The 24,915-nt window shown below is 36.7% G+C and overlaps 1 protein-coding gene across 7 annotated transcripts in view; it reads right to left on the bottom strand.

Moving 5' to 3' along the window:
• Positions 1–24,915, bottom strand: part of VPS13B (vacuolar protein sorting 13 homolog B) — an 822,593-nt gene that overhangs the window by 790,277 nt on the left and 7,401 nt on the right. For 6 of the 7 annotated variants that reach the window (XM_086696043.1, XM_086696044.1, XM_086696041.1 and 3 more), the window contains exon 3: positions 6,186–6,329. The exons of the other annotated variant lie outside the window; for it this stretch is intronic. In XM_086696043.1, the coding sequence (XP_086552169.1) occupies positions 6,186–6,329 (144 nt within the window). The remainder of the gene's footprint in view (positions 1–6,185; positions 6,330–24,915) is intronic. 7 annotated transcript variants of the gene reach the window in all.

The raw sequence follows: 24,915 nt of genomic DNA on the forward strand, positions 1-24,915 counted from the left end.
CCCCGCTCTCACTGTGTGTCTCTCTCTCAAAAATAAAATAAAAACATTAAAAAAAAATCTTTTTTAAGTTACACAAGTCCAACAGGTACCTGAAAACACACCGAACATTAGTAGCCATCAGAAAAATGCAGATCAAAACCACAATAAGGTATCATCTCAAACCTCTTAGGATGGCTATTATCAAATAGACATGAGATAATGAATACTGAAAAAAGGGACCCTTTGTACAATGTTGGTAGTAATGTAAATTGGTATTATCATTACGGAAAACAGTACAGACATTCCTCAAAAATTTAAAAATAGAACTACCAAACTTAACACTCAAAAAACAAATAATCCAGTGAAGAAATGGGCAGAAGACATGAATAGACACTTCTCCAAAGAAGACATCCAGATGGCCAACTGACCCACGAAAAAATGCTCAACATCACTCATCATCAGGGAAATACAAATCAAAACCACAATGAAATACCACCTTACACCTGTCAGAATGGCTAATATTAACAATTCAGGCAAGAACAGATGTTGGCGAGGATGCAGAGAAAGAGGATCTCTTTTGCACTGCTAGTGGGAATGCAAGCTGGTGCAGCCACTCTGGAAAACGGTATGGAGGTTCCTCAAAAAACTAAAAACAGAACTACCCTACGACCCAGCAACTGCACTACTAGGCGTTTATCCACGGGATACAGGTGTGCTGTTTTGAAGGGATACATGCACTCCCATGTTTATAGCAGCACTATCAACAATAGCCAAAGTATGGAAAAAGCCCAAATGTCCATCGATGGATGAATGGATAAAGATGTGGTATATGTATACAATGGAGTATTACTCAGCAATCAAACAGAATGAAATCTTGCCATTTGCAACTACGTGGATGGAACTAGAGGGTATTATGCTAAGTGAAATTAGTCAGAGAAAGACAAAAGTCATATGACTTCACTCATATGAGGACTTTAAGAGACAAAACAGATGAACATAAGGGAAGGGAAACAAAAATAACATAAAAACAGGGAGGGACAGAACACAAGAGAGTCATAAATATGGAGAACAAACTGAGGGTTACTGGAGGGGTTGGGGGAAGGGGGATGGGCTAAACGGGTAAGGGGCACTACGGAATCTACTCCTGAAATCATTGTTGCACTGTATGCTAATTTGGATGTAAATTTAAAAAAATAAAAAACAAGTTAAAAGAAAAAGAAAAAAAAAGAATGTAGGAGAAAAAAAATAGAACTAACATATTATCCAGCAATCCTACTTCTGGGTATATATCAAAAGAAAACATATCACTATTTCAAATAGATACCTGTACTCTCATGTTCACTGCAGCATTACTCACAATAGCCTAGATATGGAAATAACCTAAGTGTCCATCAATGGGTGAGTGGGGAAACGGACAGGAGGGAGCGCGTGCGCGCACACATGCGCGCGCACACAGGGAAATATTATTCGGCTGTAAAGATACAGAAATCCTGCCATTTGCAACAACATAGATGAAACTGGAAGGCATTGTGCAAAGTGAAATAAGCCAAACAAAAACAAATACGGTGTAGAATCACTATGATTCCACTTAGTGTAATCTAAAAAAAAATAAAAAAATAAAAACACGTCAAACTCATAGAAACAGTAGAATAACATTTGACAGGTCCAAGGTGAAATGGGCAATATTAGTCAAAGGGTACAAACTCCCACTTACAAGCTGAACACGATCTGAGATTCTAATGTATGGCTTGGTGACGATAGTTAATGATACTATATTATATACTTGAAATTTGCTAAAAGTAGACCTTAAGCATTCTCATGTTTACAGCAGCACTATTGACAATAGCCAAATTATGGGAGGAGTCCAAATGTCCATTGATGGATGAATGGATAAAGATATGGTATATATACATACAATGGAATATCACTCAGCAATCAAACAGAATGAAATCTTGCCATTCGCAACTATGTGGATGGAACTACAGGCTATTATGCTCAGTGAAACTAGTCAGCCAGAGAAAGACAAATATCATATGACTTCATTCATATGAGGACTTTACGACACAAAACAGATGACCATAAAGGAAGGAAAGCAAAAATGTAAAAACAGGGAGGGGAACAAAACATAAGAAACTCTTTAAATATAGAGAACAAACAGAAGGTTAGTGGAGGCATTTGAGAGGGGGGATGGGCTAAATGGGTAAGGGGTTATTAAGGAATCTACTCCTGAAATCATTGTTGCACTATAAACTAACTTGGATGTAAATTAAAAAATAAATTTTTTTTTTAAAAAGCACATAAACAGGGGCGCCTGGGTGGCGCAGTCGGTTAAGCGTCCGACTTCAGCCAGGTCACGATCTCGCGGTCCGTGAGTTCGAGCCCCGCGTCGGGCTCTGGGCTGATGGCTCAGAGCCTGGAGCCTGTTTCCGATTCTGTGTCTCCCTCTCTCTCTGCCCTTCCCCCGTTCATGCTCTGTCTCTCTCTGTCCCAAAAATAAATAAACGTTGGGAAAAAAAAAAAAAAAAGCACATAAACAAAAAGCTTTGTTCCTTTTCACTAGTTTTTACTAATATTTTAAAGTTTTGGTTTAGATAAAAAGATTTTAAGTTTTTTTTTATGAGAAGTATTCTGTAAACAGACTTGAAGATGGTTACATTTATCAGGTCAAAAGATTTTAAGTTTTTCTTTTCTTACTTTCTAGGTGATCGAAAGATCAGAATAAATAAGTTCTTTAAAAACAAATTTACTACTACTCTCTTCAAGCTGAAGAAGCCTTTTTTATAAGACTTACTAATACAATGAGCAAAGAAAGCATATACACTAGAATAAGAACTATGTAGCAAGTTTTGCCCTATTTTACAGATGAGACCCACAGAGGCTAAAAAGCAAGAATATGCAAAAGGATAGGAGCATTTAGTTAATGCTGGATCCACAGGTATTTCTAGGATTACACTAGAGTGAGCTAGTTAAACAAATAAATCAGTCCTGGACCACTGACGATATGTCATGAATAAATTTCTGTAAGGTCCAAAACAAAAACAACAGTTCCCAAGTAACAAAATCTGAAGAATCTAAAAGGTGGGTATGATGACAGATGTCTCTCAGAGTAAAGTTAAATATTCTCAGTGAAATATCTATCTGTCAAAAATAATTCAGTGTGGACATAAAGGTGGCCTTTATTTTACCTAACACAACAACTTGGGTCACCTTGTCAATGAAAAAAAAATCTCTATAAAACTACTTACAGACACATGTTAAGGCAGTATATTGTAACTATTATCACTAGAGTCACCCTCAATCATAATCAATCTCTGTTTCTAAGTCTCCTTAGAAGATTATACAGATATCTTGGCAATGCTTTTCAAGGCACTGATGGATAGGAAATCAACAAATGTTGGTAGAATTAAATTGAACTTTACAAACTAGACGTGCCTTCTTATCAAGGCATTTAGCAATATTATATTTTTATAATGACCTTTTCAGAATTAGACCTCAGATTTCTAACTTTTAAGTTGTATTTTATTACATTCTCAAGTATCAATAGTATTTTTAACAGATTCATATCTAGAACTCTAAACAATCCCTTCATTTAACCAACCATCACACACTAATTGTATTTACAAAGTATTTTCTTCATTTTGATTCTACAATGTAATAACTTGAAATAATTTAATATGGGCTCATTCAGTCTTACTAGTACACGTGTAATTTTTAACTTAATTTCCTACTACACTAGACAAAACTTAAAACAGGAAAATAAAGTGTTTAAAAATATGTTTCATGTATACTGTCTTCCTGAAAAATTAATTCCAATCACTAACCTAAGTATTACTCTCTGGGGATGTACACTACTGAATAATTTGTCCAAATGTCAACTATAATTTTCAAAAATCCTTTCTACCTCAAAATTTTAAACATCTGCAAAAAATACTTATTTTGAGAGCAGTTTACATTCATGACACTTGACCTTTTGCTGTACACACCACAAAATTCAAGTCTCAAATACCATGCAAGCAGGAAATCTGATCATTCCTGCAGTAGCCATCTGCATGGTCCAATATCAAATATTAGTTCTAGGTTACACTAAGTCATGTGTTACAAATCTTTTCTGCAGTCTCTATAATTAGTTGTAATTTGCCTCTTTTAAAATGTGTTTCTTATGGGACATCTGGCCTTGAAACTTCCACCTTCCCATTGAAAAAAATAGTTAGTGTCTGGATTTTCTTTTTCTCTTAATATGGAGCACTCCATGGGTGGTATAACCAAGTCCAGACTTTAAAAAAAAAAAAAAATGTAAATTCCAGGAACAGATGATGATTAAGAACCATTTGAGAATTACCAAATATAAATGTAAAATAAAACTTTTGCTGTAATATAACTATCTCACAGATTTCTAAATCAATCTCCCATGTATTTTAAGTTTACAAATAAATTCTCATGGGACTATAACATTGGTCTACTTACTTCCAGAAACTGTATCAGTTAAATTGGATAATAAAAGATTTGGAATCAAAGATTTCATACAAGGAAAAACAGATGAGCCTAGTGGGTTGATATGAAACTCAAAGTATCTTCTTAAAATAGGAAATGATTTTAACATCATAAATAACCTTAATTTCACAGATACCGGAGTTATATTTAGGATACACTAAGATTGCCTTAATGTTTAATAAATTAGTAATTTAAGTGTAACAATTTAATAATACTCATCAACTCATTTGGTTCTAGAAAACATTTTTATTTTTTTTTTTTTTAACATTTATTTTTGGGAGAGAGAGCATGCGCATGTGCGTGCGAGATAGGGAGAGGCAGAGAGAGAGGAGACACAGAATCTGAAGCAGGCTCCAGGCTCTGAGCTGTCAGCACAGAGCCCGATGCAGTGCTCGAACTCATGAACTGTGAGATCATGACCTGAGCCAAAGTCAGACGCTTAACCAACTGAGCCACCCAGGCACCCCTAAAAAGCATTTTTTAAACCTGAAAGTAAAATATGAGCTAAGGAAAAAGTAATAAAAATAAAAGACACTACTTTTATGTAAGATGAAAATGAAAAAATTTATAATATGTTGCTATCAGACTTATTAGCTTTCCAGATTAATTTTTGCTAGAAACTGTAAAAGTATTACACTTTTACAAGAAAGAAAAAACTATTAAAAATAAATGTAAGATGGGTCAAAGAAAAGGTAAGTCAGAAAAACAAAAAAGAAAACAAAGAATCAGTTTCTGATGCCAAAACTTCAAAGAAATTTGACAGGTTTCTTAAATTCCACGTATGAGTGAAATCATATGATATTTGCCTTTCTTTGACTTATTTTGTTTAGCATAATACTCTTTAGTTCTATCCATATCATTGCAAATGGCAAGATTTCATTCTTTCTTATGGCTAAGATTCCATAGTATATATACACCACAGCTTCTTTATCCATTCAAACCAGCAAAGGGGGAGAGAGAGAGAGAGAGACAGAGAGAGAGAGAGAGAGACAGAGAGAGAGAGAGAGAGACAGAGAGAGAGAGAGAGAGAGACAGAGAGAGAGAGAGAGAGAGACAGAGAGAGAGAGACAGAGAGAGAGACAGAGAGGCAAACCAAGAAAAAGATTTTAAAATATAGAGAACAGTTACCAGAGGGGAGGTGGGAGTGGAGAGGGGTGAAATAGGTGATGGGGATTAAGGAGTGCACTTGGGATGAGCACATGGTGTGGTATGTAAGTGTTAAACACTATATTGTACACCTGAAACTAACGTAACACTGTACATTAACCAACTGGAATTAAACTAAAAACTTAAAAATTTTGACATGAAGGTAAATTCAAAATATTTTCATCTCAAAAAATGAGAAATTTTAATCTCATTTAGAAATGTCACGTAAACAAAAAAATTACACAGGTCTTTAGCAAAAATTCAAAAACCTTCACCTAAAAATTGGACACAATGAAGTCCCACTTTTAGTCGATACAGATAATAAGCCATCTACATGATCCCTATGATAGTTATGATTACATTAAGTAAAATTAGTATGAAAATATCCATTAGAATGTTTATCCAAATTTAAGACAACCTTTCATAGTTACTTGTGACTTTACAATATGTTACTTTAATAAGCATGTGAGAAACAGTTAAGTATATGTAAGCTTTAGATAAAGACATATCAAACACCAATACCTATTAAAATTGGTTAACATAAACAACTAGATTCAATAACTTCTTACCTGTATTCCATCTTTAAGTTTCAAAATGCATTCCATTGTATTGATGGTAATTACCACTGGTTCTGAACCAAGCTTTGTCCATGGTACATGGATCCTCAACTCATGAATATGTCCACTTAAAAAAGTGAATGGTAATTTCAATTCCTTAAAACAAAATATTAAAGGTTAGTAAGTGCTTAATTTTTTCATTCTAATATCCAAATTACTTTCTGAAAAGAGAAATGAGGTTTCTAAAACAAAAACATTTTCAGAAATATTATTCAACAAAAAGTACCAAATAGTTTGTTAAACTATAGTTAAAGATACAACACAAAAATGTATTGTACAAGTTACTTTTAATAAGCTGCTTAACCTGCCTAGGTCTCCATTTCTTTTTCTGTTGAATGGATATAATATACAATACATGGTACATAATAAAGTTTCATACATGGTAGTGGCTATAATAGTCTTAACAGACAGCATTGAGATAACTGAATGGCATACTGTTTAAAATCTCCATCTAAAAAATATGTATTTAAAATGTGTTTTAAACAAAACAGGATCGTAAGGCAAGTTAAAAGGGTATGGAGGGAGCCGAGTTAGAAATAGGAGAGTGACCTAAAATACAATTGACTAACCTTGAAAAATAAAAAGAAGTATTGAGCTTTATCCAATTAAAGATTGTACCTAGATACTATCGGGTCATAAAATTTAAATGTTTTCTGACTGGTTTCATTATTAGAAAAAAGGTTACAGGGGCGCCTGGGTGGCGCAGTCGGTTGAGCGTCCGACTTCAGCCAGGTCACGATCTCGTGGTCCGTGAGTTCGAGCCCCGTGTCAGGCTCTGGGCTGATGGCTCGGAGCCTGGAGCCTGTTTCCGATTCTGTGTCTCCCTCTCTCTCTGCCCCTCCCCCGTTCATGCTCTGTCTCTCTCTGTCCCAAAAAAATAAATAAACGTTGAAAAAAAAAATTTAAAAAAAAAAAAAAAAAAAAAAGAAAAAAGGTTACAAATGAAAACATAAATGTCACCATAATCACTATATATCAGTAATTTGTTTCACTGATAAAATTTTTGTTACAAATCAACAAAGGAAAAAAATAAATTGTAGATTATAATTCAATCACATTTTCCCGTTATTTTAATTCTATTTGTGAAAGTTAAGATATACGTTATTCATTCATCCAACAATTGCCCACCTACTTAGTTTAGCAACATAGTTAGCAATACAGTTAAACCTAAGCAGTATGGCAAACCACTGGGCAACTTGTTTAATGTATCTGTGTCACAGTTTCTTTATCTGTAAAATTTAGACAACAGTATCACTGAGGATGAAATGAACTTACATAAAGTGCTTAGAATATTATCTTCCTCAAAGAGCAATTATTATAAAAAAGGTAACAACAAATGTGTGAGCCTCATGTATGTCCTCATAAGTATTTTTTCTTGCAAGAGCACAATACTAAAAATCCATTTCCACATTATTCTAGTGGTGTGTCACAATTTAAGTATTTGCCATTATTACATTAATTTGAAAGATGCAGTAGTTTCAAGTAAAAATCAACTGGCACATATATTTTGATCAGTGTCTGTAACAAAACAATGTTTACCAAGCACTTACTATATACCAAGCACTTTACCTGCATACAATTATTTAATCCTTAAAAGAGCCGTAAAAGGTAAATACTATTATTCTACCAATTTTACAGATAAACAATCTGAGGCATTTAAAGGTCAAATAACTGCCCAAAATGACACATTCTGGAAAATCAGGACTCAAAACTGGAAAATATGATGTCCTTGCTCTTCACTACAACTATATACTGCATCTATACTTCCATTATGAGCACTTAATACTCTCCATTCGCTATGCACCTACTTGGACAATGAGCCCATGATATTGCCATCTCTACCACTTTCTCATGGGTATAACAATGATACATTTGTGAAATGGCTACCAAAGTTGCAGTTTATGGGTACAAATTGGGTTTTCTCAGGAAGAAATTTAAAAAGCACAGGAATCAAGAAGTCAGTATCATCAGAATGCTACTAATCAACTTAACTACTATCTAAACACTAACACAAGAGGCAGCATTCTATATTTGAACATGGAATTTTAAACCATATCACCCATGTTGGAAATCCAGTTGAAGTCAAACATTTATTAATCATCTGACCATAAGCAAAATCATTTCCATTTCCTCAGAGTTGTGATAAATAAATGAGAATACATTTATGTCTTATAGAAGACAAAACACAAATATTGTTATAACAGACCATCTTTTTTTTTTTTTAACATTTATTTTTGAGACAGAGAGAAACAGAGCATGAATGGGGGAGGGGCAGAGAGAGAGGGAGACACAGAATCTGAAGCAGGCTCCAGGCTCTGAGCAATCAGCCCAGAGCCCGACGCGGGGCTCGAACTCACAGACCGCGAGATTGTGACCTGAGTTGAAGTCGGACGCTTAACCGACTGAGCCACCCAGGCGCCCCAGACCATCCTTAATGTAACTATATAAACAATTTTCATTCCTTTTACTTCAAGATATATAGTACAACTTTAAAATATTTTATTCACTTATAACCATTAAGAAATACATTGTGAAAAACATTCCTAAAACCAGAACATCTATGACTGCACAAAGTTTATTAGTAACAAAGAATTTAAGAAGGGGGTTGAATTGTTCTCAAAAACCTAATTCTAGGTGGGCTATCACAAAATATTCTAAAAGAAAACAGATATACTTTAAATTTAACAAACAACAAAAGCAAATATAGACAAATCTTAAAAACCTTCAGGCAGCAAAGAAAACATTCAAGAGAGTGAAAAAGCAACATATTGAATGGGAGAAACTATTTGCAAACCACGTTATCTAATGAAGGGTTAGTAGCTGAAACAACAAAAAGTAATCAATCTAAAAATGGGTAGGGGTGCCTGGGTGGCTCAGTCAGTTGAGCATCTGTCTTGGGCTGAGGACATGATCTTGCAGTTTGTGAGCTGGAGCCCCGCATTGGGCTCTCTGATGTCAGCGCGGACCCTGCTTTGGATCTTCTGTCCGCCTCTCTCTGCCTCTCTCTCAGAAATAAATATTTAAAAAATAAAAACTTAAAAAAAATTTTTCTAATGGCTAAATGACTGGGGTACCTGGGTGGGTCAGTCAGTCAAGCTGATACTTGATCTCAGCTCAGGTCATGATCTCACAGTTTGTGGAATTGAGCCTCACTTCAGGCTCTATGCTCATGGCACGGAGCCTGCTTGGGATTCTCTCTCCCTCTCTCTCTGCCCCTCCTCTTCTCACTCTCTTTCAAAATAAATATTTTTTTTAAATGGGCAAATGACTGAATAGACATAGAATACAATACAAACGGCCAACTAGTACAACATATGAAAAGATGCTCAATATCACTAATCAGGAAAATGTAAATCAAAACCACAATGACCTACCATCTCACACCTATTAGAATAACCACTATCAAAAAACAAAACGTAACAAGGGCTAACAAGTATGTGGACAAATTGGAACTTTTATGCCCTATTGGAGGAAATGTAAAGTGATGCAGCCACTAAAGAAAACATTATGAAAGTTCCTCAAAAAATTAAAAATAGAGCTTCCATCAAAAATCAGTTCTGAGTATATACCAAAAAGAACTGAAAGCAGGATCTCAAAAAGATATTTGCACAACCATGTTCACTGCAGCATTATTCACAATAGTCAAAAGGTGCAAGCAGTCTAAATATCCACTGAAAGATAAATGGATAATGAAAATGTGGTATATAGAATCAAATATTATCTTTAAAAGAGGAAATTCTGTCTTGTGCTACAACATGAACATGTTGAAGACATTATGCTAACTGAAATAAGCCAGTCACAAAAAGACAAACATTGTAGGTTTCTATTTATATAAAGTATCTAAAGCAGTCAAAATCTTAGAAAGTAAAATCATGATTGCCAGAGGCTGCAAGGGTATGGGGAGGAATATGTAAATTGTTGTTAAATGGTTATAGAGTTTTAAGTTTTGAAAGATGAAAAAGTTATAGAGATCTGTTCAACAATGTGCATATAGTTAATTAACACTGTAATACTTAAAAATGGTTAAGATGGTAAATTTTTTGTTATATGCTTTTTACTACAAAATAAAAATGAATACAGGACAGGACTTCAAGAATTCAGAGTTAAGAAGCTGGCAAATCCTCTTTCCAAAAAGCAATGACAAAACTGGACAAAGTTGTTAAAAATAACGGAAAATCAAGGGCAATAGTTAAGTCTAGCCTCAGGTCACAATATTTGTTGGTACAAGCAACAAAACAGCAGACTTGCCAGAAAATTAAGATAGAGATCATGAGAACAAAATAGCCAAAGATGGCCTAGCTATGATTTCACATATCCCTGATAGTCTGGAAAGCTACCTGCATTTGCCCCATTGTGCTTACTCAGAGGAAAGGGAACTAACAAGCTACTCACTCATGGTTGACCAAGAGGCTGTGTAAATCCAGTAAGTTAAAAATATATAGATATGGATATATATATATACACACACACACACCTATATATATCTATATATACACGTCCATATGTCGATGTGTGTATATATACGTCCATATGTCAATGTGTGTATATATATGTCCATATATCGATGTGTATATATATATGTCCATATATGGATATATATATATATATATATATATATATCCATATATTGATATATAGATAGATAGGTCAGACTTATAAACTCCCTAAATTGAGAACATTATCCAGTCTATGCATATGTCCCATGACAAAGAGTGAAAGACTTACTGGTTCAATGGTTTAAAAAGCCTCTAGCCAATCACTAGCTGATGACTAAGTTATAGTGACCCAGGGTAATCCCTAGAAAGCCAGAGTTGAAAACACAAAGAATTGGGGAATGGGGAGAGGAAAAATATCAACCTTACAGGCCACACATTACAGGGGCAACACCACAAATGTAGTTCAGGCAAGTCACTGAAGAAATAAACCAACAACACAAGAGATAGAGGAAATCAGAATTCAGAGTTGCTACAACTTGTTATCTAAAATGCTCAGTTTTCAACAAAAAACTATGAAACATGAAAAGTATACAAAGTAAATAGAAGCCGTCTCTGAAGGTAGTCAACTAAAGGACTTAGTTCACAAAAACTTCAAAACATCTATTATAAATGTTAAAAAAAAAAAAGAGGAAACCATATTTAAATAATTCAAGGAACATAAGACAATGGTTCATCAAATAGAAAATATCAATGAGACAGAAATGACCAAGAAGAACCAAGTGGAAATTAAGGAATTGAAAAGTACAATAAATTAAATCAAAAATTCACTAAAAAAAAACTCACAATAGGCAATAAAAAACAAAACAAAAACAAAAAAACAGAAAATCCACACCCAGACACACCACAGTGAAAATGTTGACAGCCAGACACAAAAAGAAAATCTTGAAATAAGAGACAAAAAATAGCTAACTTCTCATTACAAACAATAATGGCAAGATGGTAGTCGGAGGAAATTTAAAAAAGCAAAAAACAAAAAACAAAAACAAAAACCTGTCAACCAAGAATTCTATATCCAGCAAAAGTATTCTTCAAAAGTGTAGGCAAAATAAAGGAATACCAAATAAACAAAGACTCTGCTAATTCATTGCTAACAAAATACTAGAATTTCATCAGACTGAAAAGGAGGAACACCAAATGATAATTCAAATCCACACAAAAAGCATCAATGAATGTTATTTTACATAGATAATTATTAAAGGACAGTATAAGTCTAGTTTTCTCCTGATGTAACAGGCCATTCCCTAAAACATAATTATAAAATTGTACTATTGAAATTAGAATAACACAAAGATGCAATTCATAAGACAACAATACAAAGAAGAGGGAAGAAATGGAGCTATAATGGAAAAAATTTGTGTTTTAATATAACAAATTTAGCATTAATTTCAAGTAGACTGTTAAAAAATGGATGCATATTGAAATCCTTTGAGCAACTACTAGGAACAAAAAATAATGGAAAATTAAAGGAATTAAAATGAAACACTAAAAAATATCTACTTAAAGTAGTAAAGAGGGCTCCTGGGTGGCTCATTCAGACAAGTGTCCAACTCTCAATTTCAGCTCAGGTCATGATCTCATGGTTTGTGAGATTGAGCCCCATATCAGGCTCTGCACTGACAGCACAGAGCCTGCTTGGGAGGCTCTCTCTCTGTCCTTCACCTGCTTGTGCTCTCACTCTCTCTCTCAAACACTTAAAATAGTGAAGAATATGAGAAAAACAAAAAAGACACAAGACACATTGAAAATAGCAAAATGGTAAGTGGGAATCCAACCATGTGATTAAAAACATTAAATGTGGCAATATTAAACACTCTAACAAACGCAAAGACTGTCAGACTGGATTTTTAAAATGATCCAACTACATGTTCTCTTCAAGAGATATACTTTAGGAGCACCTGGGTGGCTCACTTGGTTGAGAATCTAACTCCAGATTTTGGCTCAGGTCATGATCCCAGAGTTGTGGGATCAAGCCCCAGTTCAGGCTTTGTCCCTGGCGTGAAGCTTGCTGAAGATTCTCTCTCTCTTCCTCCCCCCCCCCCCCCAAATCATACGTGCTTGCTCTACAAAAATAACTTAAAAAGAGAGACATACTTTGGATTCAAAAATAGGTTGACAATTAAAAAAAAAAAAAAAAGGTTTTTAACAGATAATTTTTTTTTTTTATAGATACACTGGGGATTGCCAGAGGCATAGAGTGATAGAGTGGAGGGGAGGCAACATAGGTGAAAGGGGCCAAAAGGTACAAACTTTCAGTTATGTAATAAATAAGTCATGGGGCTGTAATGTACAGCATGGTGACTTTAATGATACTGAACTGTATATCTGAAAGTTGCTGAAAAAGTAAATCTTAAGTTCTCATTACAAACAAAAAAAAACTGTCAACTATGTATAGGGTGACAAATGTTAACTACACTTATTGGGGTAATTGGTCTTTTTGGAATATATAAAAATATCAATGGCACCTGGGTGGCTCAGTTAAGTATCTGACTCTTGATTTTCATTCAAGTCATGATCTCACAGCAGTGAGATCAAGCCCCATGTCAGGCTCTATGCTGGGTGCATAGCCTGCTTAAGATTCTCTCTCCTCCCACCCCACCCCCGCCCCTCCCCTGTTCACTTGCTCTCTCAAAAAAAAAAAAAAAAAAAAAAAAAATCGAATCATTATGCAGTACACCTAATATTACACTGTTATGTCAATTATCCCTCAATCAAAAAACATAAATTGGGAGTGCCTGGGTGGCTCAGTCAGTTAAGCGTCCAGTTTCAGGTTCAGGTCATAATCTCATGGTTCATGAGTTCAAGCCCCATGTCAGGCTCTGTGCTGACAGCACAGATTCTGACCTGCTTCAGAATCTGGGTCTCCCTCTCTCTCTCTCTGCCTCTCCCCTGCTCACACTCTTGCTCTCTCAAAAATAAACATTAAAAAAACAACAACAGTAAATTAGACTCCAAGGAAGTCATGTGATCTAGTTTCTTGCCTGGAATACCTGAAATCAGGACATTTTCTTGCTATTTAGGGAAATGGTATAGATTCTCTTTTAGGCATACACAGTATTTTCATTTCTATGATCTTAGTTTCCAGCAGTGTTTCCGTCTCCCTGTTTTTCATATGACTGTTTTCCAATGTGAAAATTTTATCCCAGTCATGGCCTGAAATTGCAATGAACAAAATAAAATTTGAAAAGAGGTAGTTAAAGCTAAATAACATGCCAGTAAAACTTTTAAAGAGATGGTACCAGGCATGAGCAACACAAAAATATAAGACAATTAAAATTCAGTGTATTAGGGAAAAAATATATATATTCATATATATACTCACATATACATATATATACTCATATATATATTCACATATACTCATATATAACCTACAAATATACATATATATTCATATATGTATAATGCAAACAGCAACCACAGTACAGCTGGAGTAATTACATTTTATCAAACAAAACAGACTTTGAGAAAAAAATTATTAAAGATAACACAAGATACTTGATAATGATACAGGGGTCTGTAAAACAGATGTGAGCATAGCAACAGAACCCCAAAATACATAAAACAAAAACAAACAAAAGTAAAAAGAAAAGAAAAATAGTTTAACAATCGTAGACTTTAATAATCACTCACAATAGAAAGAAAAAAATCAATCCAGATATGGAACACTTGAACAATACTATCAACCAATTAAGCCTGCAATCTATTAACCACTCCATCTAGCAAATGCAAAAATACACATTCATTTCAAGGAAAATCAGAAAGCATCTGTGCTATATGAACATACAACATACAAAAATTTATGGGAGGGGCGCCTGGGTGGCGCAGTCGGTTAAGCGTCCGACTTCAGCCAGGTCACGATCTCGCGGTCCGGGAGTTCGAGCCCCGCGTCAGGCTCTGGGCTGATGGCTCAGAGCCTGGAGCCTGTTTCCGATTCTGTGTCTCCCTCTCTCTCTGCCCCTCCCCCGTTCATGCTCTGTCTCTCTCTGTCCCAAAAATAAAATAAAACGTTGAAAAAAAAAAATTTAAAAAAAAAAAAAAAAAAAAAAAAAAAAAAAAAAAAAAAAAAAAACAAAAATTTATGGGATGCAGCTAAAGACATTTGTAGCTGTAAATGCCTATAAGAACTACCTCAAACCAATAACCTACACTTCTACCTGAAATAGTAGGAAAACAAGCTAAACCGAGGTAAACTAAATAAGTTAACCCAAACTAAACAAGAAAAAAAAAAAAGACCACAATAGGCAGGGAAGTGGGAGGGCATATGCAGTCAAACTGTTCTAAGATTGTTCAGGAAATGGTAAAAGTATTAAGACTCTAATAAGTCAAATATGCATTTTGTAACCTTTAGGGTAAGCAACTGAAGCAATTCTTAAAACAGTATGATTAAAAAGACTAAAGCAAGAATGACTAGCATGAAAGATGGACACATTTCAGAATGGTTCTTAAGTATGTTGAAAAATAAGAGATCACTTAAATTTGTGTACACTTAATTTCTAGATATACAAGGTGGAAGTTGACAAAACTAAGAAGAAAAATAGATAAATACATAATCATAGTTGGAGATGTTAACATACCTCTCTAACTGATAGAACAAGCACACATGAAAATCCACATGGATTTACAAGATTTTAAGAACTCATTAACCAATTTGAAGTAAATGACATTTATGGAAAAATACAGCAACAACTGCAGAATACACACTTTTTAATCACCTGTACATGGAACAATTACAAAACCAGACCATACAATAATTCATAAAGTATAATGGATTAACCTGATATAGAGACTATGCTGACAACACTGGAATTAAATTAGAAATCAGTAACAAAGATAATTAGCAATTCCCCAAAGGTTTGGAAATTAAGCAACACACTTCTAAATAACCCATGGATCAAAGTCAAAATGGAAATTAAAAATTTTTTGAATAATGAAAAACACAAAACTCTGTTATGTAACGCTAAATAGATGGTAAAGGGAAAAAAGTCTATAGCATTAAATGCATATATTTCAACAGAAAAAGGTAGAAGAAGAAAAAAAAAAAAAAACTCAATGACCAAAGTTTTCATCTCAGGCGCTAGAGAAAACAACAGAAGATCAACTCCAAAGAAAGTGGAATGGAAAACAAATGCCAAAATAAAAAATTCCATGACAAAAGACAGCAGAAAAAAGAAAATTAGAAAAAACGAAGTTAGTTCTATGCAGATAAAATTAATAAAATTCCAGCAATACTGATGAAGAAAATGCAAATCACCAGTATCACAAAGGAAAAAAGGATATCACAACAGATCCTAGATATTTTTTTAAAAATGAGTCAACTTTAAACTGGACCAAAAAGCCAACTCTATGGTTTTACATATGACAATTTTGATCAGGGGCTGGGAAACTTTTTCAGTAAGGCCCAGATAGCAAATATTTTAAGTGTTTGCAAGCCATGCACCCTCTGTCCTATCTACTCACGTCTGCCATTTTAGTTTGCAAAAGCAGCCACAGATAATATGTAAGCAAATGAAAACAGCTGTGCTCCAATAAAATGTTACTTTAAAAAGTGGGCCCATTGTTTGCTGATCTCTGATTTTGAAGAAATGGAGAAATTCACTGAAAAGCAGAACCAAAACTAAAAAAAGATGAAAAATCTAAAAAGTCCTAGATCTTGTAAAGAAAATAAATCAAGAATTTAAAACTTTCCAAACTGAGAAAACTCCTGACCCACGACACCATGACTCATTTTCCCTAACATTTAAAAAACTTACAGAAGAACAAAGTTGGAGATTACACACTTCCTGATTTCAAAACTTACTACAAAGTTATGGTAACCAAAAATAGTGATACTGATATAATGACAAACATACAAACCACCAAGGGAACTGTATTGAAAGCCCAGAAATAAACCCTCAAATCTATGGCCAGGTGATCTTCAAGGGTGCCAAGACCATTCAATGGGGAAAGGACTTCAACAAATGGTGTTGGTAAAACTGGATTTATAGAAACAAATGAAGTGAATTTTTGTATATGGTATAAAGATCTAATTCAAGATGAATCGAAGACTTAAATGGAAAGCTACAACTATAAAGCTCCAAGAAAACAAAAAGCTTCATGACACTGCACTTGACAATAATTTCTTAGATAGGACACCCAAAGCCCAGGCATCAAAAGAAAAATATGTTGGACTTCATCAAAATTTAAAACTTTTCATCGAGGGGCGCCTGGGTGGCGCAGTCGGTTAAGCGTCCGACTTCAGCCAGGTCACGATCTCGCAGTCCGTGAGTTCGAGCCCCGCGTCGGGCTCTGGGCTGATGGCTCAGAGCCTGGAGCCTGTTTCAGATTCTGTGTCTCCCTCTCTCTCTGCCCCTCCCCCATTCATGCTCTGTCTCTCTCTGTCCCAAAAATAAATAAACGTTGAAAAAAAAAAAATTAAAAAAAAATAAAACTTTTCATCGAAAGACAGTATCAATAGACTTGAAGGCAACCCACAATGGGAGAAAATATTCATGAATCATGTTTCTGATAAGGGACTGGTAATCAGAACATATAAATAATTCCTACAACCCAATAACAACAACAAAAAAAAGCACAATTTTAAATATGAGCAGAACACTTGAATAGACATTTCTCCAAAAATATACACATAGCAAATTAAGCACATGAAAAGATGTTCAACAGCAAGCATTATGAAAATGCAAATCAAAACCACAATGAAACACCATGTCACACCCATTAGGATGGCTGTAATCAAAAAAAAAAAAAAAAGTCAAAAACAACAAGTGTTGGTGAAGACAGTGAGCAACTAGCGCCCTTGTACATTGCTGACAGGGATGAAAAATGGTATGGCCACTGTGGAGAATAGTATGGCAATTGCACAAAAATTTATTTTTATTTATTTATTTTTTTTGAGAGAGAGAGAAAATGAGGAGGGGAGGGGCAGACAGGGAGAGGGAGAGAGAGAATCTTAAGCAGGCTCCACACCCAGCACGGAGCCCAACACAGGGCCCAGCTCTCACAGCCATGAGATCATGACCTGAGCTGAAAACAAGAGTTGGACACTAAACTGACCGAGCCACCCAGGCACTCCTCAAAAATTTAAACACAGAATTTCTATACAATCTAGCAATTCCACTTTCGAGTATATATCCAAAACAAAAAGGGACGAAAAATAGGTATTTGTACATCCATGTTTGCAGCAGCATTACTCACAACAGCCAAAAGGCAGAAGCAACCCAAATGTACATCAATGGATGAATGAACAAAATCTGGTATATACAATGGACTATTAAGTCCATTATTATTAATGGACGGAATATTAAGATTATTCAGTCTTAAAAAGGAAGGAAATTCTATACATGCTACAACATGAACGAACCTTGAACACGTCATGCTAATAAGTTAAATAAGCCAGTCATAAAAGGATAAATATTGCAAGTTTCCATTTGTAAGGTTAAGAGTAGTCAAAGTTCATAAGTTCATAAAAACAAAAGAATGGTGGTTGCCATTCTAGGTGGTTGCCTACCAGGGGCTGGTAAAAGAGAACAGGGAGTTAGTGGCTCAATGGATCTAGAGGTTCAGTTTGGGAAACTGAAAAAGTAATGGCTGTACGACAATGTAAGTGTTATCGATGCCACAGAACCATACAATAAAAAATGGCTAAAATGGTAAATTTTGGCATGTATATTTTACCAAAATGGAAAAATATCTTACATAGACTCATATTATAAAAAGAGGAACTTCTTTGCAAATAATTTAGTGGAATCAATAAATCTATGATAATCAAAACCGGATAAGGACATTACAAGAAAAGAGAAATCACAGACCACAATCATTTATAAGCATAACTGATACAAAACTAAATAAAAAGGGTGCCTGGGTGGTTCAGTCAGTTCAGCGTCCAACTCTTAATCTTGACTCAGGTCACGATCTCACAATTTGTGTGAGAGAGCTCTGCACTGGCAGCCCCGAGCCTGCTTGGGATTCTCAATCTCTCTCTTCCTCTCTCTGCCCCTCCCCTGCTCTCTCTCACAATAAATAAACTTTAAAAAAAAAAAAAAAACAAAACTGGAGCACCTGGGTGGCTCAGTAGGTTGAGCATCCAACTTCAGTTCACGTCATGATGTCACAGTTATTGAGTTTGAGCCCTACATGAGACTCTCTGCTGTCAGACAGAGCCCGCTTAGGATCCTCAGTACCCTTTCCTCTCTATCACTCCCCTGCTCATGCTCTCTGTCAAAAATAAACAAAGACAGGCCCGCCCTGACCAAACAATGGAGGCCATTAACCCAGTGCTGTTCTATGAACCAAACTTGGACATCTGATCACTATATTTCACAACCCAGTAAGAAATGATAAAGAGACATATCTAGAAAGAAGTTGCTGCGGCCAAGGTCAAAGAGGTCCAGTGAATAGCCTTCTGAATGTTACTTTAAAGTCTCCCTCAAGTGATATTAATCAGAAGATGGCAGCGTAGGAGGACGCTGGGCTCACCGCGTCCGCTGACCACTTAGATTCCACCCACATCTGCCTAAATAACCCAGAAAACCACCAGAAGACTAGCAGAACAGACTCTCCGGAGCCAAGCATAGACGAGAGGCCCCCAAAAGAGGGTAGGAAGGGTGGGGAGGCGGTGCGCACTACCCGGACTGACGGGAGGGAGCCGGGGCAGTGGAGGGGCAGCCCTCCGGGCAAGGCAGAGCCCCTGAGTCTGGCTTGCAAAAGCGGAGGGGTCAGACAGAGTGAGTTCTGACAGCCAGCGGAACTTAACATCTGGAATGTTATAAGTCAACAGCTCTGCTCCAAGAGCGGGAGGGCTAGAGGACAGTGGGAGGGAGAGTTGTTGAGTCCCGGAGGACACGGCTCAGCTTGGCGGGGAACAAAGGCGCTGGCCAGCACCATTTCCCTTGCCCATCCCCCAGCCAAAATCCCAAAGGGAACCAGTTCCCGACAGAGAACTTGCTTGCACCACGCAAACACCCAACACTGTGCTTCTGAGGATCCATCCCTCCGGTGGCAGGTCTGACTCCCTCCCGGTGCCACAGGGCCCTCCCAAAGGGGATCACCGAAGGCAAAGCGAGCTGAGCCTCCCCCTCCCGACCCTGTGCACCTTGCCAATCCACCCCAGCTAATACGCCATTACCCATCGAACCAGCACCACAAGCCTGGCAGTATGTAAGTAGCCCAGACAGGGGCCACACCACTCCACAGTGAGACCTGCCCCTGGGAGAGAAGGTACACACCAGTCTGACTGGCCCTGGCAGTGGGCTGGGGGAAGATATCAGGTCTGACTGCAGCCCCGCCCACCAACTCAAGTCACTCCAGACAGCACAGGGGAAGAGCCCTGCAGTTCCCCGCCACCCCAGAGACTACCCAAAATGACGAAACAGAGGAATTCTCCTCAAAAGAAACTCCAGGGAGTAGCAACAGCTAACGAACTGATCAAAAGCGATTTAAGCAATGTACAGAAAATGAATTTAAAATAATAGTCATAAAATTAATCGCTGGACTTGAAAAAAGTATAGAGGACAGCAGAGAATCTATTACTACAGAGATCAAGGGACTAACAAACAGTCAGGAGGAGCTAAAAACTGCTATAAATGAGCTGCAAAATAAAATGTATGTGACCACAGCTCGGATTGAAGAGGCAGAGGAGAGAAAAGGTGAGTGAGAAGATAAAATTATGGAAAAAGAGGAAGCTGAGAAAAAGAGAGATAAAAAATCCAGGACTATGAGGGGAGAATTAGAGAACTAAGTGACACAATTAAACATAATAACATATGCATAATTGGAATTCCAGAGGAGGAAGAGAGAGGCAAAGGTGCTGAACATGTACGTGAAGAAATCATAGCTGAGAACTTCCCTGATCTGGGGAAGGAAAAAGGCATTGAAATCCAAGAGGCACAGAGAACTCCCTTCAGACGTAACTTGAATCGATCTTCTGCACGACCTATCATAGTCAAACTGGCAAAATACAAGGATAAAGAGAAAATTCTGAAAGCAGCTAGGGATAAACATGCTCTAACATATAAAGGGAGACCAATAAGACTCGTGACCGATCTCTCTTCTGAAACTTGGCAGGCCAGAAAGGAATGGCAGGAAATCTTCAATGTGATGAACAGAAAAAATATGCAGCTGAGAATCCTTTATGCAGCAAGTCTGTCATTTAGAATAGAAGGAGAGATAAAGGTCTTCCCAAACAAACAAAAACTGAAGGAATTCATCACGACTAAACCAGCCCTACAAGAGATCCTAAGGGGGATCCTGTGAGACAAGGTACCAGAGACATCACTACAAGCATGAAACCTGCGGACATCACAATGACTCTAAACCCATATCTGTCTATAACAACACTGAACATCAATGGACTAAATGCTCCAACCAAAAGACACAGGGTATCAGAATGGATAAAAAAACAAGACCCATCTATTTGCTGTCTACAAGAGACTCATTTTAGACCTGAGGAAACCTTCAGATTGAAAGTGAGGGGATGGAGATCTATCATGCCACTGGAAGTCAAAAGAAAGCTGGAGTAGCCATACTTATATCAGACTAACTAGACTTTAAATTAAAGGCTGTAACAAGAGATGAAGAAGGGCATTATATAATAATTACAGGGTCTATCCATCAGGAAGAGCTAGCAATTATAAATGTCTATGTGCCGAATACGGGAGCCCCCAAATATATAAAACAACTAATCACAAACATAACCAACCTTATTGATAAGAATGTGGTAATTGCAGGGGACTTTAATACCCCACTTATGGCAATGGATAGATCATCTAGACACAGGATCAATAAAGAAACAAGGGCCCTGAATGATACATTGGATCAGATGGACTTGACAGATATATTTAGAACTCTGCATCCCAAAGCAACAGAATATACTTTCTTCTCGAGTGCACATGGAACATTCTCCAAGATAGATCACATACTGGGTCACAAAACAGCCCTTCATAAGTATACAAGAATTGAGATCATACCATGCACACTTTCAGACCAAAATGCTATGGAAGCTTGAAATCAACCACAGGAAAAAGTCTGGAAAACGTCCAAAAGCATGGAGGTTAAAGAACACCCTACTAAAGAATGAATGGTTCAACCACGCAATTAGAGAAGAAATTAAGAAATATATGGAAACAAACGAAAATGAAAATACAATCCAAACACTTTGGGATGCAGCAAGGCAGTACCGAGAGGAACATACATTACAATCCAGGCCTATCTCAAGAAACAAGAAAACTCTCAAATACAAAATCTAACAGCACACCTAAAGGAAACAGAAGCAGAATAGCAAAGACACCCCAAACCCAGCAGAGAAAGAGAAATAATAAAGATCGGAGCAGAAATAAACAATATAGAATCTAAAAAAAACTGTAGAGCAGATCAATGAAACCAAGAGTTGGTTTTTGAAAAAATAAACAAAATTGATAAACCTCTAGCCAGGCTTCTCAAGAAGGGAGAAGACCCAAATAGATAAAATCATGAATGAAAATGGAATTATTACAACCAATCCCTCAGAAATACAAGAACTTATCAGGGAATACTATGAAAAATTATATGCCAACAAACTGGACAACCTGGAAGAAATGGACAAATTCCTAAACACCCACACACTCCCAAAACTCAACCAAGAAGAAATAGAAAGCTTGAACAGACCCATAACCAGTGAAGAAATTGAATCAGTTATCAACAGTCTCCCAACAAATAAAGAGTCCAGGACTGGATGGCTTCCCTGGGGAATTCTACCACACATTTAAATAATACCTATCCTTCTCAAGCTGTTCCAAAAAATAGAAAGGGAAGGGAACCTTCCAGACTCATTCTATGAAGCCAGCATTACTTTCATTCCTAAACCAGACAGAGACCCAGTAAAAAAAGAGAACTACAGGCCAATATCCCTGATGAATATGGATGCAAAAATTCTCAATAAGATACTAGCAAATCGAATTCAACAGCATATAAAAAGAATTATTCACCATGATCAAGTGGGATTCATTCCTGGGCTGCAGGGCTGGTTCAACATTCACAAATCAATGTCATACATCACATTAATAAAAGAAAAGAATCATAGGATCCTGTCAATCGATGCAGAAAAAGCATTTGACAAAATTCAGCATCCTTTCTTAATAAAAACCCTCAACAAAGTCGGGATAGAAGGAACATACTTAAACATCATAAAAGCCATTTATGAAAAGCCCACAGCTAACATCATCCTCAATGGGGAAAAATGAGAGCTTTCCCCGAGATCAGGAACACGACAGGGATGTCCACTCTCACCGCTGTTGTTTAACATAGTGTTGGAAGTGCTAGCATCAGCAATCAGACAACAGAAGGAAATCAAAGGCATCAAAATTGGCAAAATGAAGTCAAGCTTTCACTTTTTGCAGATGACATGATATTATACATGGAAAATCCGATAGACTCCACCACAAGTCTGCTAGAACTCATACATGAATTCAGCAAAGTCGCAGGACAGAAAATCAATGTACAGAAATCAGTTGTATTCTCATACACTAGTAATGAGGCAACAGAAAGACAAAGAAACTGATCCCATTGACAACTGCACCAAGAAGCATAAAATACCTAGGAATAAACCTAACCGAAGATGTAAAAGATCTGTATGCTGAAAACTATAGAAAGCTTATGAAGGAAATTGAAGAAGATATAAAGAAACGGAAAAACATTCCATGCTCATGGATTAGAAGAATGAATTTTGTTAAAATGTCAATACTACCCAAAGCTATCTACACATTCAATGCAATCCCAATCAAAATTGCACCAGCATTCTTCTCAAAGCTAGAACAAGCAATCCTAAAATTTGTATGGAACCACAAAAGACAATGAATAGCAAAAGTAATTTTGAAGACCAAAGCAGGAGGCATCACAATCCCAGACTTTAGCCTCTACTACAAAGCTGTAATCATCAAGACAGCATGGTATTGGCACAAAAACAGACACATAGACCAATGGAATAGAATAGAAACCCCAGAACTAGACTCACAAATGTATGGCCAACTGATCTTTGACAAAGCAGGAAAGAATATCCAGTGGAAAAAAGTCAGTCTCTTTAATAAATGGTGCTGGGAGAGCTGGACAGCAGCACGCAGAATGAAACTAGATCACTTTCTTACACCATTCACAAAACTAAACTCAAAATGGATAAAGGACCTGAATGTGAGAGGAAACCATCAAAACCCTAGAGGAGAAAGCAGGAAAAGACCTCTCTGACCTCAGCCGCAGCAATTTCTTACTTGACACATCCCCAAAGGCAAGGGAATTAAAAGCAAAAATGAACTACTGGGACCTCATGAAGATAAAAAGCTTCTGCACTGCAAAGGAAACAATCAACAAAACTAAAAGACAACCAATGGAATGGGAAAAGATATTTGCAAATGACATATCGGACAAAGGGCTAGTATCCAAAATCTATAAAGAGCTCACCAAACTCCACACCCAAAAAATCAAATAATCCAGTGAAGAAATGGGCAGAAAACATGAATAGACACTTCTCTAAAGAAGACATCCAGATGGCCAACAGGCACATGAAAAGATGCTCTACGTTGCTCCTCATCAGGGAAATACAAATCAAAACCACACTCAGCTATCACCTCACGCCAGTCACAGTGGCTAAAATGAACAAATCAGGAGACTATAGATGCTGGAGAGGATGTGGAGAAACGGGAATCCTCTTGCACTGTTGGTGGGAATGCAAACTGGTGCAGCCGCTCTGGAAAACAGTGTGGAGTTGCCTCAAAAAATTAAAAATAGACCTACCTTATGACCCAGCAATAGCACTGCTAGGAATTTACCCAAGGGACACAGGAGTGCTGATGCATAGGAGCACTTGTACCCCAATGTTTATACCACCACTTTCAACAATAGCCAAATTATGGAAAGAGCCTAAATGTCCATCAACTGACAAATGGGTAAAGAAATTATGGTTTATATACACAATGGAATACCACATGGCAATGAGAAAGAATGAAATACGGCCTTTTGTAGCAACGTGGATGGAACTGGCTAGTGTTAAGTGAAATAAGTCATACAGAGAAAGACAGATACCTTACGTTTTCACTCTTAGGTGGATCGTGAGAAACTTAACAGAAGTCTATGGGGGAGGGGAAGAAAAATACAAAAGAGGTTAGAGAGGGAATGAGCCGAAGCACAGAGACTCTTAAAAACTGAGAACTGAGGGTTGGTGGGGG

Source organism: Puma concolor, chromosome F2, assembly GCF_028749965.1.
Source record: "Puma concolor isolate L17-30 chromosome F2, mPumCon1.1.hap2, whole genome shotgun sequence".
Lineage (NCBI taxonomy): Eukaryota > Metazoa > Chordata > Mammalia > Carnivora > Felidae > Puma > Puma concolor.